Here is a 17,821-nt window from a genome sequence, read left to right as displayed (position 1 = left end):
AAAGGCAATTTGGTTTTATATACACACAATGGTACTATGAGGTCGACCTCATGGGAAGTTCTCATGAGGTCGAGCTATGTGGACCCCACATTCATCGAACATCTACCCTAGCAGCCATATGCACCATTCCATGGTGGGCCACAGGCTTAAAAATCAAGTCAATTCGTGACTTGGGTGTGTTACACAACATACAAAAGTTGAGAGGGGTTACCCTCCCATTAAAACATTCATAATTATTTATTGGGCCTATTTAGAAGTGGTTCACAAATCAAGCCCTCTCTCTCTCTCTCTCTCTCTCTCTCTCTCTCTCTCTCTCTCTCTCTCTCTCTCTCTCTATATATATATATATATATATATATATATATACACATATATATATATATGGGAAAAGGTTCTATGCGAACTTCCCATGAGGTCAAGCTGTGTGGGCCCCACCATGATGCGTGTTGAACATCTACCCCATCAGTCAGATGCACCACTCTATGATAGACCTAGGGCTTAAAAATAAAGTCAATTCGTTACTTGTGTGGGCCACACCACATACAAAAGTTGAGAGGGGTTACCCTCCATTAAAACATTCATAATCATTTGTTAAGCCCACTGAGATGTGGTTCACAAATCCAGCATGTCCATTATGTGTGTCCCACTTGGATGAGGGGTCAGACCAAGTTCCAGATGCATCCAAATTTCAGGTGGGCCCCACCAAGTGCTTTTATATGTTTTAGGCACGTCTTCACATGATTTTAGATGGTATGGCCCACTTGAGGTCGTATATACGGCTGATTTTTGGGATATCCCATAATTTAAAGGGGAACCATCAAATGCATGGTGTTGATGGTCGACACACATCACAGTGGGGCCCACACAGCTCGACCTCAAGGGAAGTTCCCATGAGTGTGTGTGTGTGTGTGTGTGTGTGTGTGTGTATATATATATATATAGGGAAATGCTCACCTGCACACCAGTTCACACGGAACTGGTGCGAACTTTTTTGAGAACTCATCATACGTGATGTGGATCCAAAATCTGAACCGTTCATGTGAAGCAGCACCTCGTGAAACCCCCTAGGCCCAAGTTTTACTTTGATTTAAAACTTTGATGGGCCATGAAAAATGAAAACAGTTTCCTCCCTTGATTTACATTTCTCTTTGCTATGGCCCACCAGAATTTTAGATCTAGGTGAAAATTTTTCATACAAGGTTTCATGGGATTCCGCATCACATGGACCGTTCAGATTAGACACACATGACACGTGTGCAAAGGTGTGCACGTGCGTAGGTGCGCAGGTGAGCATGACTCTCTCTCTCTCTCTACACACACACACACACACACACACACACACACACACACACACTCCTTTCTTCTCCAGCAACCTCTCTCTGGCTTGGGCTTCTCGCTTGGGCTCAAGAGTAATGACACATTTAGGGATGGACTCGGGCTAGCGGAGCCAGATTCCATATTAAACACTGTAGGCCAGGCTTGGATAGACCTTGGCCCATTCATAACCCGACCGATGACACCTTACTTGACATAGTAAGATAGGACGCATTCCGCCTCCAATGGTTGAACCGCTATGCAGGGCTGTCAATGGGCAGACCTGGGGTTTGGCACTCAACCGGGTTTTGAACCATTTGGGCTGGGCTATTAAAAAACTTTATTTTGCTAAGCCCAGCCCATCGACAGCCCTGCCCCTTGTGGCTCTGCCCATCTATGTGCCCTGGTCCAAAAATCAGGCAGTGCCCACATAAAGGTTCAACTCGATTAAGTTGGATAAGGTTGAGGGTTAACCCGAGCCAGACCCAACCCACAACTCGACCCAACCCAAATACATTTTCGACCATATCCCAACTCGATTTTAAATTAGTGCGGAGTTTTCCAACGCTGACCTGACCCAAGTACCCTAACACAACCTGTGTCGTTCGGGCGGACCCGAACCCAAGTTGGAGGCCTATGACCTCATTTATGTGCTGAATATGGACCATTGGGCCAAGAAAAACCGCCCAACTCGCCAATTGGCCTGAGCCCATCACAAACCCTCTCATTGATAGCCCTAACCGTTGGTCAATTTTTTATGACCACCTGGCTCAATTTTAAGTTGGGCCACATACACAATGGCCTACCTGATAGCAGCCCATTTTGTAGGAAGGCAGCCCTCTCATATACTGGCTCCTATGTTTGTTTTACACCATTTAAAAAATTGTGGTAAGCATTTAAACCGACATTGTAAGACAATCTAAACCATCAAATCAATGACCCAGTGTGGATAGTACATAGCCTAGAAATTAAGCTACGAAAAGGAGATGGATGTTTGATCTATTTATTTTTCCTTTGAATTTGGACCGCCTTTTATTTTAGTTTTAAACATCATTTTTATAGGCATTAGGAAAATAATTCGCAGTCCACTATTTACAATACACCCTCTACCAGGATGAATGGACACCCCAAAAATAGGTCAATCTCAGTTCAGGAGTGTTCGAAATATCAGTATCGCACGATGTATCACACCCTTGGGATACAGATACGTATCGGTTATTGCATGGGATATATCGTTTGTATCACATAATTTATCGCACTTTTTAGGAAACATGGGAAAACATTGGGAAAATGGTTGAATTTGTTAATGAAACTTTGGGGATTGTTAAAAAAGCCCTTAATACACACTTTTAAATCATAACATCTCAAAAAAAAGATGCACATAATAAATTTCCATTGTATAGGGTCCTAAGCTATGCGATGTTTAACTGAACTAATACAACTATATTTAAATTGAATGCATGATATTTATAAATATATCATAGTCATGTATGAAAACACAACCAATTCATTGAAAAGCAAAAGAAGAACTAAAGAAGTAAAATTTGAGAAATATATATATCAATGATAGGGTAGTTCTGTGAGTGGGCCCATCATGTTGCATCTGTACATCCAAGCCATCAATCCCTTTTCTTACATCATTTTAAGGCTTGAACACAAAAATGAGGTAGATCCAACGATCAAGTGGACCACACCAAATAATAAGCTTGGCTGCATTAAATGCATAAAGCATCGAATGCCAGTTGTATTAAATGTAAGAGTGTGTGGTCCATTTTAGCGTTGAATCTGCCTCATTTTTGTTTTCATGCTTAAAATGATCGAAAAAAATGGATGGACAACTTAGATTTATAGGTACATCACGGTGGGCCCGCCCACAGAACTGCCCGTTCGAGGCCAGAGATAGGCGGGGGTAGGACGCGCGTCCCACGTACCTACAACAGCCGTAGGAAACAGATTGGTTACTCCCCCAACACCAGCCCCGTGGCTGGTGGTCAGTGCTCTATGGCCCCCACCATGATGTATTTGTTTCATCCATTCCGTTCATCCATTTTTACAGATCATTTTATGGCTTGATCTCAAAAATGAGACGGATATAAATCTCAGGTGGACCACACCACATGAAAACAATAGTGATTGGATATCCACCATTAAAATCCTCCTAAGGCCCACTGTACTGTTTATTTGACATCGAATCTATTGATTAGGTCATACAGGCCCAGATGAAGGGAACAAACAAAAATCAGCTTGATCCAAAACTTTAATGGCCCCCAAAATGTTTTTAATGGTCGACGCTCATTTAACACTGTTTCCTGTAATGTGGTCCACTTGAGATTGAGATATACCTCATTTTTGGTTTCACACTCTAAAATGATCTATAAAAATAGATGGAAGGCATGGATGAAACACATACATCATGGTGGGGCCCACAGAGCACCGACCACCAGCAAAAGAGTGTCAGGGGGAGTAGCCAATCCGTTTCCACTATATATTTGGTGTGTGGTGCACCAGCCTTTCGCAGGAAGTTCCTGCGTAAGGATGTTAGGTGGGGCCCACTGTAATGTATTTTATAAATCCATTCCGTCCATCCGTATTTCGAGCTCATTTTAGTGCATTCTACCAAAAATGAGATGGATACAACACTCAAGTAGGTCACACGAGAGGGAAAATTGGGGCAAAAAATTTCTGCCGTTGAAACCTTACTGGGCTCCACCTTGATGTTTATATGATATCCAAACCTTTTACAAGGTCATTCCCAATGGGATGAAGTGAAAACACCAAAATTATAGCCTGATACGAAACGTTTATGGCCATAAAAACGCTTCAACGGTATTCACTGAATGCCCACTTTTTCCTCTTGTATGGCCCCCTTGAGTGTTGGATACACCTCATTTTTGGGCGCACATCCTAAAATGATCTCATAAAACGAATGAATGGGGTGGATATCTCAAAAACATTTTGGTGGGCCCCACCCAGCATCCTTGCGCAGGAACTTTCTGCGAAAGGCTTTCGCAGGAAATCCGCACCCCTTACAGTCACAAGTGATGTCACCAAGTTATGTGGGTGCCACCATGATGTATTTTTTCTATCCACACCGTCCATCTATTTGAATAGTTCATTTTAGGGCATGAGCCAAAAAATGAGTCAGATCTAGAGCTCGAGTGGACCCCATGTAACATCTTGTCCAACCAGAATAGTGTCTTGGGGCGTCCACGTAGGATTTTCCACAAGACCACTTGCGTAAACCACTCGTAGTTAGACCAGCCTGGTCATGATCGGACCAAGTGTGGGCCGTCGAGGCAGATGGCCGTTTGCACTTAGCAACAGCCCGTACGGGCTATGCAGTAGCCGAGGAAGGTCAGAAAAATCTAAAAATTTAGGGAACCAAAGATCTCACTGGGCTTGTGGTCCATCGCGGACCACAGACTCAGTAGACACCCATAAATTAATTATCCGTGCCGTTCAGCGGTACTTGCCAAAGGCAACCCGCCCAAGGCCAGAATTGAAATCTGGCACTTGTAAATGAAACTGAGATTCAAGGCTTTTCAGCCGTCAGATCTCTTCTACATTTACGGTGAAGGACTAATGTATTTTTTTACGCTCGTCCACAAACTCTGGGACCCGATCGTGGAATAGTGACCGTTGATCGAAAATCAGACCCGTACGATCAAACCCCATATTCGATCGTTTTCAAATTTTGTATGGCCCTTCATCGGGCCATGGAGCACCTATCCTATAGGTTTCATGGCTAGTGAGCCACCAGAAACACCCCAACAACAAGAATGGACTTTATAGGGCCATTTGAAGATTGAAGCTGTGTGATTAAACCCTATATCCGATTGCCCTCAAATTTTGCATAGCCCCTCATCAGGCCATGAGACACCTACACACCGAATTTGGTGGCCAAGGAGGTGACAAAGCAGCCCCAAAACTAGAAGGGGCCCCCATAAGGCTATTTTGGAAAGTTGATGAAACTTAAGGCCAAAGGGTCCAAGTCTAGGAAATAAAACCCTAGCTCCTTATCTCATAAACCTCACCACAACTACCACTACCAAGGAAGTAAAGAGAGAGCAAGGAGAGAAAGAGTGAGTGGAGGAGAGCAGGGGTGGATTATAGATCGAGGTGGGGCCCAAGGAAACCCAATCTTGCAACTCCCTATCCCTTCTCCAAAGGAAACCTTCCACCACAACCGCAAGAATCGCTCTGTTGATCATATAGGTAAATCCTTCATCTTTTTTTCTTGAAACCCTTGGGTTGAGAAGGGATTGACATAGAGTTCTAACATGCAAGTGCTTGCTTTAGGGATTTCGGTCGATCGACCCCAAAAATCCACACTCCTAGGTTGTTTCCAAGTCTTCAATGATCCATAGGTGCGGACTACTATCCTTAGGTGGCCTAGCACCAATTATACTATGAGTCTAATGATTTTGATTGCTTGGATGATGTATTTGAAGAATCTAGAAAAAACCTAGGATTTGGATGTTTGTTTGGGGATTATAAGGAATTGTATGTTTTGTTAGTTCCCATATGATGTTGTTCGTGTTTATCACATGATTAGATTACAATGGATGATTACATGTTCATATCTTGTATGATTTTCTCATATGGTGTTGCTTTGTAATATGTATGATTCATTAAATCTTGTGCATTTGATCTACGAGATGTAGGAAGTGCTTAACTTCCTCACTAACCCACACAACACATATGCACCTTTGTTTGTGATTAATATTAGTTTTGCTCATTAAAAGATTTGAATCGTATGTTGAGAAGTATGAAAACATGATATGGTTTATGCTAATTGATATATTGATAGTTGGTATGTTATGCATCACCATCAAAACTCTTGGGTTGGTTAGGAACATGAGAAGAGCGAAGGTGGTCCCGTAGGTAAGACTATCCTGAGGCTAAACCTATGGATTTGGGCAGGTGCATATAGGCGACAATAGTTAAATTACATGGGTCACTCATACCCAATGTTGTTTGTCACGTACTTGCCTGAAACTCGTGCGGTCTAGTCCACTTACTGACTAACCTTATCTGTTAACCCTGTTTGCTTACATATGTATGGAACTTCGAACACCTTTCAACCACTATAGCCCATTGTTAACCATTTGAAGCTGATCCACCGACTCATGTGCCGGGCATGGTGGAATGAGACACTGTATTCGAGCGTCGGCCTACGCTGGGGTGATGAGCCTTTTCGTAGTGACCGCGAGCGATTCCTTTCCTTAGCACTCCCCATGTGCTGGAAGTCGAGGATGGAGAACCCGATGGAATCAGTTTCCCCAACCTGCTCGATGAATGGAATTAACTAAGAACTTGGCTAACATTATCATTGCATCGGCAGTCGAGGTCGCATTAAGGGAGTGTTAGTCATGCACGATCGTTAGACGGAGTCGCTTGAGGGAGTGTCGTGGCGAGGGCATGCATCATATCATTTTTCATGCATCTGCATTAACAAGATTAGTTAGGTGTTTATGAATGCTTGCCTTTCATTAAATTCATAATATAATTGATGCCTGTTACAACTTAAGACTAATAGCACCCACTGAGTTGATCACTTACTCCCACTCTAGGACGGTGTTTTAAAACACCAACCAAACTCTCTCATAGACGCAGGTGATGCAGAGTATAAGGAGCTTGACGGCGCGAGCCTTGAGGAGGTGGACGAGCTATCTTATTTCCAGCTGATAGATGGTTCCCCGTTGGCCCAGTAGACGGGATTTTGACCGCCGAGTAGTGGACTCAACTCTATTCTTTTGGACATAATATTCTTTTTGTGATTTTGTCGGGCAACGCCTTGAGTGACCCATTTATATTCTTTTGAACATGTATATATTGATCTCTTTCATTTCAGTAGACTAGTTATGGTTGTGTTTCATGCTCCAAGTAATTCCAAGTTGCGCATTTAAACTTGATTAATCATAAAACCATAAAATTGATGATAATTGATACCCAGGAACTTGGGAGTTGAGTCTATGCGTGACCCTCAATTTTCAGGGCGTTACACCCCACCACAGAAAACAGTGGAGAGAGTGACGTTTACCATTACAAACTTCTTGAAGGCCACAAGAGATGGATGATCAAGATAATATTTGTGTTTTCCATTAGTCCATATCTTCCTAGACTTATGAACAGATTAAATCACAAAAAAACATTATGATGGGCCCTAGGAAGGTTTCGAGTTTCAATGGTGAGCGTCACTCTTTCCACTTTTCTCTGTGGTGGGGTCTACTAAAGATTTAGATCTATGTCATTGTTTGTGTCATGCCCTAAAAAATATTTCTAAATTAATGAACGGTGTGGATACGACACATACATTACCGTGGGACCCACAAAACTTGGTGACACCACTTATGCGATTGCCCTAGTGAGTTACTACGCTTAGCGTACTGAGTAAACTCATGTGAGGTCCACCATGATTTATGTATTTTATCCGCTCCATCCATCCATTTTAGCAGATAATCTCAGGGCTTTAGCCCAAAAATAAAGTATATACAATGTTCAAATGGGCCACACCGTAGACAACAGTTGAATTGAACATCTACCGTTGAAAATTTCTTGAGGGCCACAGAAGCCTTGGATGATTTGATCAATTTTATATTTGTATTTTCCCTTCATCCACGTCTGTATGATCTTATTAACAGTTTGGATGACCAATAACCATCACCGCAGGCCGAGAAAAGTTTTAACGGTGGAAATCAGTATCACCACTGTTTCCTATGGTATGATCCACTAAAATTCCTAAATTTTGGGATCAACCCCTTATTTTAGATGGGAAAACAGATGGATGGCATGGATAGACCACAACATTAAAGGTGGGCCCAACTGAGTTTACTGAGTACGATAAGAGCGTGCTCAGTAACCCACCACGCAATCCGACCCCTTTTTACCCCTCCCGCGCCCCTGTCCTTCACTTTCCCTCTCCTTCACGCACGTGAGGGTTCCGGAGCAAGAGATGGCGATGATTTCTCATTCCGTTCCTCAATCTAGCTTGATTTCTCGCCGAAATCTCCGAGAAATCCGCACAGTGGCCCACCTCGATCACCAATCTCCGCTATAGCCTACAGGTACTCTTCGATTTCTCTCTCTTTTTTTTCTCAAGTGCGTCTGTCGAAATCCAAAAATAATGAAAGAAATCGTGCGATATCGATGATACATCGTGCGATATCGACGATATATCGTGCGATATTTGGATTTTGGGGGTTTTGGTATCTTCCGGGGGGTTATCGTGCGGGTTTCGTCTCGCTGGGGTGTGATAACGATAATATTGGCTGATATATCGGCCGATAGTATCGATATTGCGAGCACTCGCCACACCACGTGAGTTTCAAATTGGCCTGATTTTACATGGTGTGGCCCAATGTGTTTTCAAATTGACCTGATTTTTGGGATTCAATGATAATATAAGGGGACACATGATGGATGGATTGGATGAAATGAACCACATCACAGTGGGCCCCACGCACGACGTTGTAGATTAAGCTTATTCTACGAACTTGGTAGAGGAAAGTGACTCTTGAAACATAGGCTACAGTTCATGTGAGGTTACCACCTATCCTTGTACCCATCCAAAGATTAGGTCCCATCTTTGCCATTGAAACATAGGCCACACTCCACATGAGTATGTATTCGATCAACAATCGGTTGTTGATATCTTAAATCTGTCTATAACAGAGTCTGCCGATGCTATCGACGGACTACTCAATGCCATCAAGCAATGTCGATGCCATTGACAATTGCTCGATCCCATGAGAAAATCAGGAAAATTTCATGTTGCTTGCTAGAACATTTTAGTGTTGCTACTTGATGGCATCGAAAGAGTTCGATGTCATTGACAGATCGTCAATGGGTGGTCAATGCCATCAAAGGTTCCATCGAAAATTAGGAAAATTTCATATTGCTTGCTATAACATTTTAGTGTTGTTACTTGATGGCATCAAAGGAGTTCGATGTCGTTGACAGATCGTCAATGGGTGGTCAATGCCATCGAAGGTTCCATCAAACATGTGCGCAAAATTGCGTTAAGTGCACAAGTTATTTCTTATTCCAAGTGTCACACTGTATATAAAGTGTAATTGAGATTTGGGAGAGAGAGAGATAGGCATGCTGGAGCTTTCTAAATCGTTCCTAAAGGTTCTAAATCTTCCTAAAGGTTCAACGTATATAAAGTGTAATTGAGATTTGGGAGAGAGAGAGAGGCATGCTGGGGCTTTCTAAATCGTTCCTAAAGGTTCAACGGCATAACTAGGGCTTGGGAAGTAGATTCAAGGCTTCTTCAAATCAGTAAGACTTTTTCTCGTAATTTCTACTTTTATAGTGCAATACCTGTCTTTTCAGGTAAAATAAGAATTATTCTTGTTTGGACCTGGTTGTGTGATTACATGTACTTTGCTTGATTCGTATTTGGGTGTCTCCGCAGTTTCCAACACAATCAACGGTCCAAATTCTCCTCACAGCATCTATCCGTTCTAACCAATACTTTCATTTGACAAAACAGAATATAGCATTCAAAGACAGTCCCCAACTTATGGTAGTATTCAAACTAAAATACAATTCCTTAATACACACGAAGTGTCTAATAACCAGATAAAAAAAGGCCCGCCCACACGATCTAGGTGCTGACCTATTTAGAAATCTAACCAATAAAATACAAGCCCTCCTGTGATAAACATTCTTCCTATATCCACACATAAAAATACCAAGAACCTTAAACAGCTACAATCTATAATACCAGAGGCCATTGAATCTGAAGTGCACAGATACTTATAGATGGCTGATACTGTAAGTGCACGTTGTCATTTCCACTTCATCAATCGCCAATCTCTCAGTCGGATATGGACATGGCCCAGCTTGCGGTCCCTGATCACGCAGCAAAGGACATGGAGGAGGACTAACAGAGCTTGATACTCCTTGAATATCAGTACAAGTCCATGGCAGTTTCTTCGCTTTCACAGCCATCCCAATGGTGGTATTAGAAATACAGATGCCAGTAAACGGAGCGTTCTGTATCCCCTCCAATCTTCCAGCCATTGTAACATTCTCTGCAATAACATTACTGTAACTAATACTCTCTATAACTGGGATTGCATTCGGATCGTATTTTCCATCGGCGTGGGAACCATATGAGCCTGTCATCCAAAAGGCCCACTTCATTGTATGCATTGTGAAACCCCTCACATATATGTCTTTCACGAAACCGCCTCTCCCTGGTGCGGTCTTGATCCTGACACCGGACTCGGAATCAATGGCGTGGATGTCTTCGGCCCTGACGTCTTGTATACCGCCCGACATCTCACTGCCTAAAGCAATGACAGCGCTGGTGGGTGAAATGCATGTGAGCCTTCTGATTATGACCTGTTTGGTAGGCATTCCAAAGGATATACCGTATTCGTCCCAACCGCTCTTTATGGCCACACAGTCATCACCTGAGACTATATAACAGTCCTCGATTCGAACATTGGTGCAAGAATCTGAAGAAACAAGAAATTGTAGTAGGAAAATGAGATGATAGGTCTAGTTTGGTTCTGCACAAACAAAATGTATTCATCCCAACTGCTCTTTATGGCCCACCCACATGATCAAGGGTTGTTTGGAATGCGGGATTAGGTGGTATTGAATTGCATTAGATGAAATTAATGCCATTATTATACAACGAATATATGTCGGGAAATACCAAGGTATTTTGACCATCCAATCCCATGTTTCGGATTGAATTCTTTTTATGAGAAAAACACTGTTTTACATGAAACTCATGTTTGGTAGACATTAGAATTGTAATCAACAGACTAGATTTCACAACAGATGCTGGTCGTTATATGCATATTCAACTTGAATATCATGTGTAAAGGGCGTATATAGATGGATGGCATGGATAAAAACACATTCATTAATGTGGGGCCCATATGCCCTCTTGCTGGGATTGAAATGTCAAATACATGAATTAATCCAATCCTTCTTATCAAATTTCCAAACACGGGGTGGAATTTACATGGGATCAAATGCAATTCCATACCACCTAATACTACCTAATCCCACGTTCCAAACAAGCCCAAGTTTTGAATTTATACGTTCATCCACAGCCTTATCTTTCGTGATGAAAGTGCCCCACAAGAAAGGACTGTAGATTTCGATGCCCACAAATTAGTAGTGGCTAGGAAATCAAGATTTCATTTTAACAACTGCTAATTGTAGCAGCCGATCTTTTCATGACGATCAGTAGTCCATATTAGAAATTTTGGAGAGGCTTATTTGAGGGGCATTTTCTTCACGAACAAGAAGCCAAGGATTACCAAACACCGTGTTTGGATCTGCAATTAATTCAAATTGAAATTATGATCTGAGAATTACTTCATCGTTATGAATACTAGGAAATGTTATTACAGTTTAGTAATTTCCTATCTATGGAATCAATTACTTCAATCCAATCCACTTGCGCATCCAACCGGAGTCCAATAGTAGAAAACTTATCTACAATGCATATGCAAAAGCCCCATTTTGATAATGTTTCCTTAATGAACTATGGTGATTATATCCATTTTCAAGCCGCCCCAAGAAGAGTTTTGAGAATTACAATCATTTTAAGTACAGCTACAGATTCAAAGTTAGAAGTCGAATGAGAAAACAAACCTGGGTTGATTCCATCAGTATTTGGAGACCTGACTGGAGCAATAATCGTAATGCCTTTCACGATAATGTTGCTGCACACATTGAATTCCAATTAACAAACATAACTATGAGAGAAGACAAAATGAGCGACTGTAAATCATGTTCTATATGAGTATGAATTTGAATTAAAAACAGTCCTGTAAGACATCAAAGATTATATTTCTTGGGTTACATTTGAATTTGAGGATCTGTGGAGTGGGCCATGGAGAATGTAAGTTTGGTATGGCTTAGGTGGGTCACAATTAGATATTGATGTTGGTTGATAAGCATGATCATCTATATGAATTCTGATAAACTGAAAGAAGTGTGCAAACCTGCTGTAGACAGGATGAACGTTCCATGAAGGAGAATTGATCAATTGAAGGTTGGAGATTAGGATCTGATTGGAGTACATGAGTTCGATGAGATACCCGCGTGTGTATTTTAGCTTTTTGCTGTGGAATTTCTGCCACCAGAGAGCGCCTTGGCCGTCGATAGTGCCGTTGTCTCCTGAAATTTTGAATGGAGCTCTCAAGGTGTTATCGCGAGAATTTTATCAGACCCAAATCCTTGAATTACAGAGACATATGTAACAGCAAAAAAAAAGAGATTATTACTAATGAGATAAGAAGAATCATATCATTCTGAGTAGTATTCTGATGTAGAGCGGGTCACAGACACTTTCATGGCAAAGATGGACTAGAGAAGGCCCGATCGGAGGTGGAAATGATCCGGACCCTCATAACCTTAAAACAGTCGTATCTCGCAAACCAGATTGAGTTTTTTGACGTATCATATATGATTTTGGGGTAGGAGAAGCTACTTTAGCCAACCAACCCTGCTACGTCGGGTTGCCCACACCGGATTTGTGAGATTCCATAGATCGACAGTCGAAAGTCAATTTACTTTAGCCAACCGTGCCACGTTGGGTTGCCCACACCGGATTTGCGAGATTCCGTCAAATCGGCGGTCGAAAGTCAATTTTATTTTCCTTTTTACTATAAATAGTAAGTTTTAATTCGACCATAATTCTTGATCCTTTGAGTTGTGAGAGTCATGCTCAACATGAATAACGTAGTTGAGCCAAATTGGACACTAAACTATTTTTGGTTGAAAACCATGAAGTCTATTAGGAATCATGACTATATATAAATAGTAAGTTTAGTAAGTTACATTTTTAGGGAGTTTGAGTCTAAAACTCCATCCTAGGTTTGAACTCATTATTTAAGAGAATGTAATTTCGTTTTTATCATCAATCAATTTATTTTCCAATTTATTAGAAATTAATTCTATTTTATCTCTCGTGGATTTGAGGAAACTCTGTGAGGAATCCAAAGAACTCCGTAGATTGGATTCGGAGTAGTTATCCCTAAGAAAGACGGTGATCGACCTCATAATGTCCTTCCCTGTGTCAGCCCATCAGATCAAGAGCATTGAACAATGGGCCCCACTTACATAATTACCAAGGAGGATATGTGAATGAGATTTATTACCTGTGATTACAACATCAGTAAGGTTTGATCCCGTGATAAGGCTGCTATACCTCCCACCAGGAGCATCCCTTCCTCTCCCATATGAAGGCAAGGGATCGATTAGGGGCCATTCATTCATGTCCTGCAACGGTTATTGTGCAATATAGAATCAGACAAACAACTACAACAGGATACATCACAATCTATTGTGAGACGCCTATAGCAAAATCTCCCTATAGTTGGATCTTATCACCATCTGATGATCAAGATTGGATGGTTACAGGAATTGGGCCCACTTGAAATTCCAATTTCATACCTTAGATAACCTTTTTCCAACCATATAGCCATAAGAAAAGCCAGACTTTCTTTGATCCAAACCGTTCGAATGGCACACATGGATGAGATGAGATCATTGAACGGTCCTGATCTTATCCATGTGTGCTACATCTACAGTTTTGAATCCAGCCAGTGTTTGTGTCATCCCATGCTTAAAAAGCTAACCCACAATAATAGCAAATCTGACAATGTTCAAATGCATAACTATTTATTTTCCTAAAATGCTACTGGTTGTATATTAATGAACCCAAGGTTATATACACAGTAGTGATTGTGGGGCCCACCATGATGTGTATGTACCATCCAACCCGTCCATGAGATGAACCTCCCACTGTTAGGCCCAGATCCCAAAATCCAGACCGATTAGAGGCACTCAGAAGGGAACAATGGTAGAGATTGAGAGGGGGACACACACCGTAGAAACTTCCACGTGGAATGTAGGTTCCACCATAGAAATCATCCAGCCCTTTCGTTGATGCACGCAATTCAGGATGAACAAACGGACCAAAACTCAATTAATTCCAAAATTTAGGTGTACCACAGCAACTGGATATATAGGTTTTAGCCGAGATTGTAGATTTCTCCCTGTGGTGTGTCCCACCTATATTTTTTATAGCAATGATTTTTGGAATGCACAGTTCACATGATAAGATGGGCCTGATGTACGGTTTGAATTCCACATGCACATCTTAGGCAGGCCCCACTCACAGCTCATACACTTGGTGATTATCATACCATTGGAAGGTCCACAAATCCACGTGTCCCATATCAATATATAGCTGGTCCCTGATTGGATAGACCATGCCTTAAAAATCTCCTACATTAGAAGATCCTGACCACCGGTTTTGGTTATTTTTTAAAGTTGAATATGAACGTGGATGTATTTCTCTTCTCAACCGTTTATTTTCTCAGGCCACAAATTGAAAGGTTAGGATAGCCCGATGGAGAAGATTTTAGGTATAAGATCCATCCAATTTGAGGCCAAATAGACCAACAATCTGGATCGTCAAATTAGTGGCCCCACTTGTATAAGCTGTATAAGCTAAAAACCCCCTTACATAGACCTACTCTGTTTTTATATTTAAAATGAGTTGGTAATCCCAATTCTATTTTGACACTGCTGGTGTATTATGGTTCTAGCATCCCACTCTAACTTGAATTTGGTAATCCCAATCCCATTTGGACAATATTATAGTTCTAGCATCCCACCCCAACTTGAATTTGATAATCCCACCCATTTGGACATTGCTTGTATATTACAGTTCTAACATCTCACCCCAACTCCACCCCAACTTGAATTTGGTAATCCCACCTAATCCCTCAATCCCATTTAGACATTGCTTGTGTATTATAGTTCTATCATCCTACCCCAACTTGAATTTAGTAATCCTAATCCGATTAAGATACTATTTGTGTATTACATATCCATATCTCCAATTTTCTGGATCGGGTCCACTGGTACACCCAATCATAGTATTCAACCTTTAGGACAATCTACACGTATAGAATTCTTACACTGATGGCCGTTGCATTATAATAACTATCTGATTGGGATTGGCTAAATGTAGACCATTGGGTGTAATTATCCATCAGCAACCATTAGTTAAGATCATGCAATGCGGGAGATACAGACCCGAGTCAATGACTGGCCCACCAGATGAAGGTAGGCCAGATTTCTGCAATTGTTAGACGACATCGCCATATCAGGAGAGAGAGAAATCAGACCTGAGAGCCGAGAATTACAGCATCCTTGTGGAGATATAGAGTGAAAGCGCTAGTGAGATTGAAGCTTCCAGTCACCCATTTCCCTGCTGGGATGAAGAGCTGTCCTCCACCGTTGGATGAGAACTGGCTGAGATGGGTGATCGCTTCTTGGAATGCCTTGGTGTTCGACGTCGATCCGTCGCCGACTCCACCGAAATCCGTCAACGAGACGGTGTGAGCTCGGCAGCTCGTAGCTGGGTAGTCGAATGCTTCCAGAATCCTGTGTCTGCGGCATTCTGCGGCTTTTAAGCTCAAGAATCCAAATACAAGCAGTAGAAGTATCTGAAAAGAAAGACAGGTTTGGGTTTTAGAGAAAATTCAAAACAGAGCATGAAAAAAAAACAATTTTTGAGTGAAAAAAGGATTTTTTATTTTTTTTTTCCAACTAGATATTGATGAAAGAAATCGATAAAGTGGGAGGGAAAACAGAAGATTTGTTTTCAGAGAAAAATCAGAAACAGAGCATAAGAAAACAGATTTTTAAGATTTAAAAATGATTTTTAATGACGATAAACTCAAAGGATTCGTTTTCAGAGAAACCCAAAAACATGCATGAAAAAATAAATAAATAAATAAATACAATTTCAAAAAAAGAAAAAAAAACTGAATCTATTTATTTTTACACCCGTTTGCCACTGTAGGAGTATAGCAACAAAAACCGAAAAAAAAAATATGGAGAAAATAAATAAAACAAAAGGAAAATGAAAATATTTGTGATTGAAAAAGAAGAAGCTGGAGAGAGAGAGAGAGAGAGAGAGAGAGAGAGAGAGAGGTGCTTTTATTAGACGTGATAAAACCCAGAAAGACAAGCACCAAAAAATCAGCTTTTCCGTACAAAACAAGATATTGATGAAAGAAATAAAAAAGGGGGCAAAAACAGAGGTTTTGTTTTTCAGAGAAAACTAAGAAACAGAGCATAAGAAACGAGCATTTTTTGAATATAAAAGAAGATTTTTAATGAAGGTAAACTCAAAGGATTCGATTACAAAGAAACCCAAAAACATGCGCGAAAAGAAAAACAATTTCAAGTTAAAAAACTGAGTTTATTCAAGTTTACACCCTTTTGCCATTGTAGAAGCAGAGCAACAAAAACCAAAAAAAAAAAAAATATTTGCCAGACAATATATAAAACAGAAGGAAAATGAAAATCTTTATAATTCAAAATGAAGAAGCCGAAGAAGAGAAGAGAGAGAGAGAGAGAGGGAGGTGCTTTTATCTGACATGCATTGAGTGATAAAACCCAAAAACAGATGTACAAAAATTCAGCTTTTCTCGTACAAAACCAGACAACCCACGAAACAAAACCGCCAAAAACACTACCTTTCTTCTCGCTGAGAAAACCATCTTCAAAACCAAAAATAATAATAATAATAATCATAAATAAATAAATAAATAGAAGAAGAAGAAGAGTAGAAAGAAGAAAATGGTTTTTTTTTTTTTTCTTTCTTTTATTGCATTACATGAGAAGTTTAAAAAAAAACAATGAAAATATGGATAAAATATATATATATAACTAAAGGAAAATGACAATCTTTGTATTTGAAAAACAAGAAGCTGAAGAAGAGAGAGAGAGAGAGAGGGAGAGAGAGAGAGAGAGAGAGATGCTTTTATCAGACATGCATTGAGTGAGAAAAGCCAGAAACAGAAGTACAAAAAAACAGCTTTTCTCGTACAAAACCAGACAACCTAGGAATCAAAACCGCCAAAAAAAACACCACCTTTCTTCTCACAGAGAAAACCATCTTCAGAAAAAAAAAAAATCATTTAAAATAGAAAAACAAGAAGAAGAGTAGAAACAGGAAAATGGTTTTTTTTTTCTTTGATTGCATTACATGAGATGTTCTTATTCTAAGAAATCTCTGCAACTCCATTGTCGGGTTTCTACAGCAGCTGCTCTGCTTCTGCGTTGCTACGACAGAGCCGAGGGACTACCTTTTTATAAAGAAAAGTAGAGAGACGGACGTTTCTTTCAGTTTGGTACTCCGCCACGTAATTTTTTTGACGGAATTACCCTTCCGGGTTTATACATGTAAATTTTTTTGACGGATTTACCCTTCCGTTTTTTTAACATGGAAGTTACTGGACGGGGAAGGCGAAACAAGACGTTGATGCCAAGTTCCGAGCACGAAGAAATCGTTTGTCCTCGCCTCAGGATTAGAATATGGACGGTATCCTCGGGTTTTCATTATGTACAAGTGGGGTACATAAATCAGTAATCTAGACCGTTGGTTTTGTTGGAAAGTACGTTGATGGGCCATGAATTAGCCTCCAGTGTTGGATTTTTTTTTTTT

At 40.7% G+C, this 17,821-nt stretch overlaps 1 protein-coding gene across 1 annotated transcript; it reads right to left on the bottom strand.

Annotated features, from left to right (window-relative positions):
• Nucleotides 1–9,815: 9,815 nt before the first annotated feature.
• On the bottom strand, nucleotides 9,816–17,500 carry LOC131249103 (probable polygalacturonase). The gene is made up of 6 exons (XM_058249669.1): nucleotides 17,363–17,500; nucleotides 15,492–15,812; nucleotides 13,452–13,572; nucleotides 12,294–12,468; nucleotides 11,941–12,011; nucleotides 9,816–10,784 (listed from the first exon to the last, which is right to left on the bottom strand). The coding sequence occupies exons 1-6, from the start codon at nucleotides 17,399–17,401 to the stop codon at nucleotides 10,078–10,080; spliced, it is 1,434 nt and encodes a 477-aa protein (XP_058105652.1). The 5' UTR covers nucleotides 17,402–17,500; the 3' UTR covers nucleotides 9,816–10,077.
• Between the last annotated feature and the right edge of the window lie 321 nt (nucleotides 17,501–17,821).

Source organism: Magnolia sinica, chromosome 6 (assembly GCF_029962835.1).
Source record: "Magnolia sinica isolate HGM2019 chromosome 6, MsV1, whole genome shotgun sequence".
NCBI lineage: Eukaryota > Viridiplantae > Streptophyta > Magnoliopsida > Magnoliales > Magnoliaceae > Magnolia > Magnolia sinica.
This window is presented reverse-complemented; position numbering and strand designations above follow the sequence as displayed.

Bases quoted from the DNA above. Each gene is read 5' to 3' on its own strand.
- LOC131249103 (XM_058249669.1), bottom strand. From the start codon at position 17,401: ATGGAGTTGCAGAGATTTCTTAGAATAAGAACATCTCAT. The intron at 15,813-17,362 runs GTAATGCAATCA...CTTTCTTTTCAG, and splicing joins TTAGAATAAGAACATCTCAT to ATACTTCTACTGCTTGTATT. The intron at 10,785-11,940 runs GTTTGTTTTCTC...TTGTTTCTTCAG, and splicing joins TACTGATGGAATCAACCCAG to ATTCTTGCACCAATGTTCGA.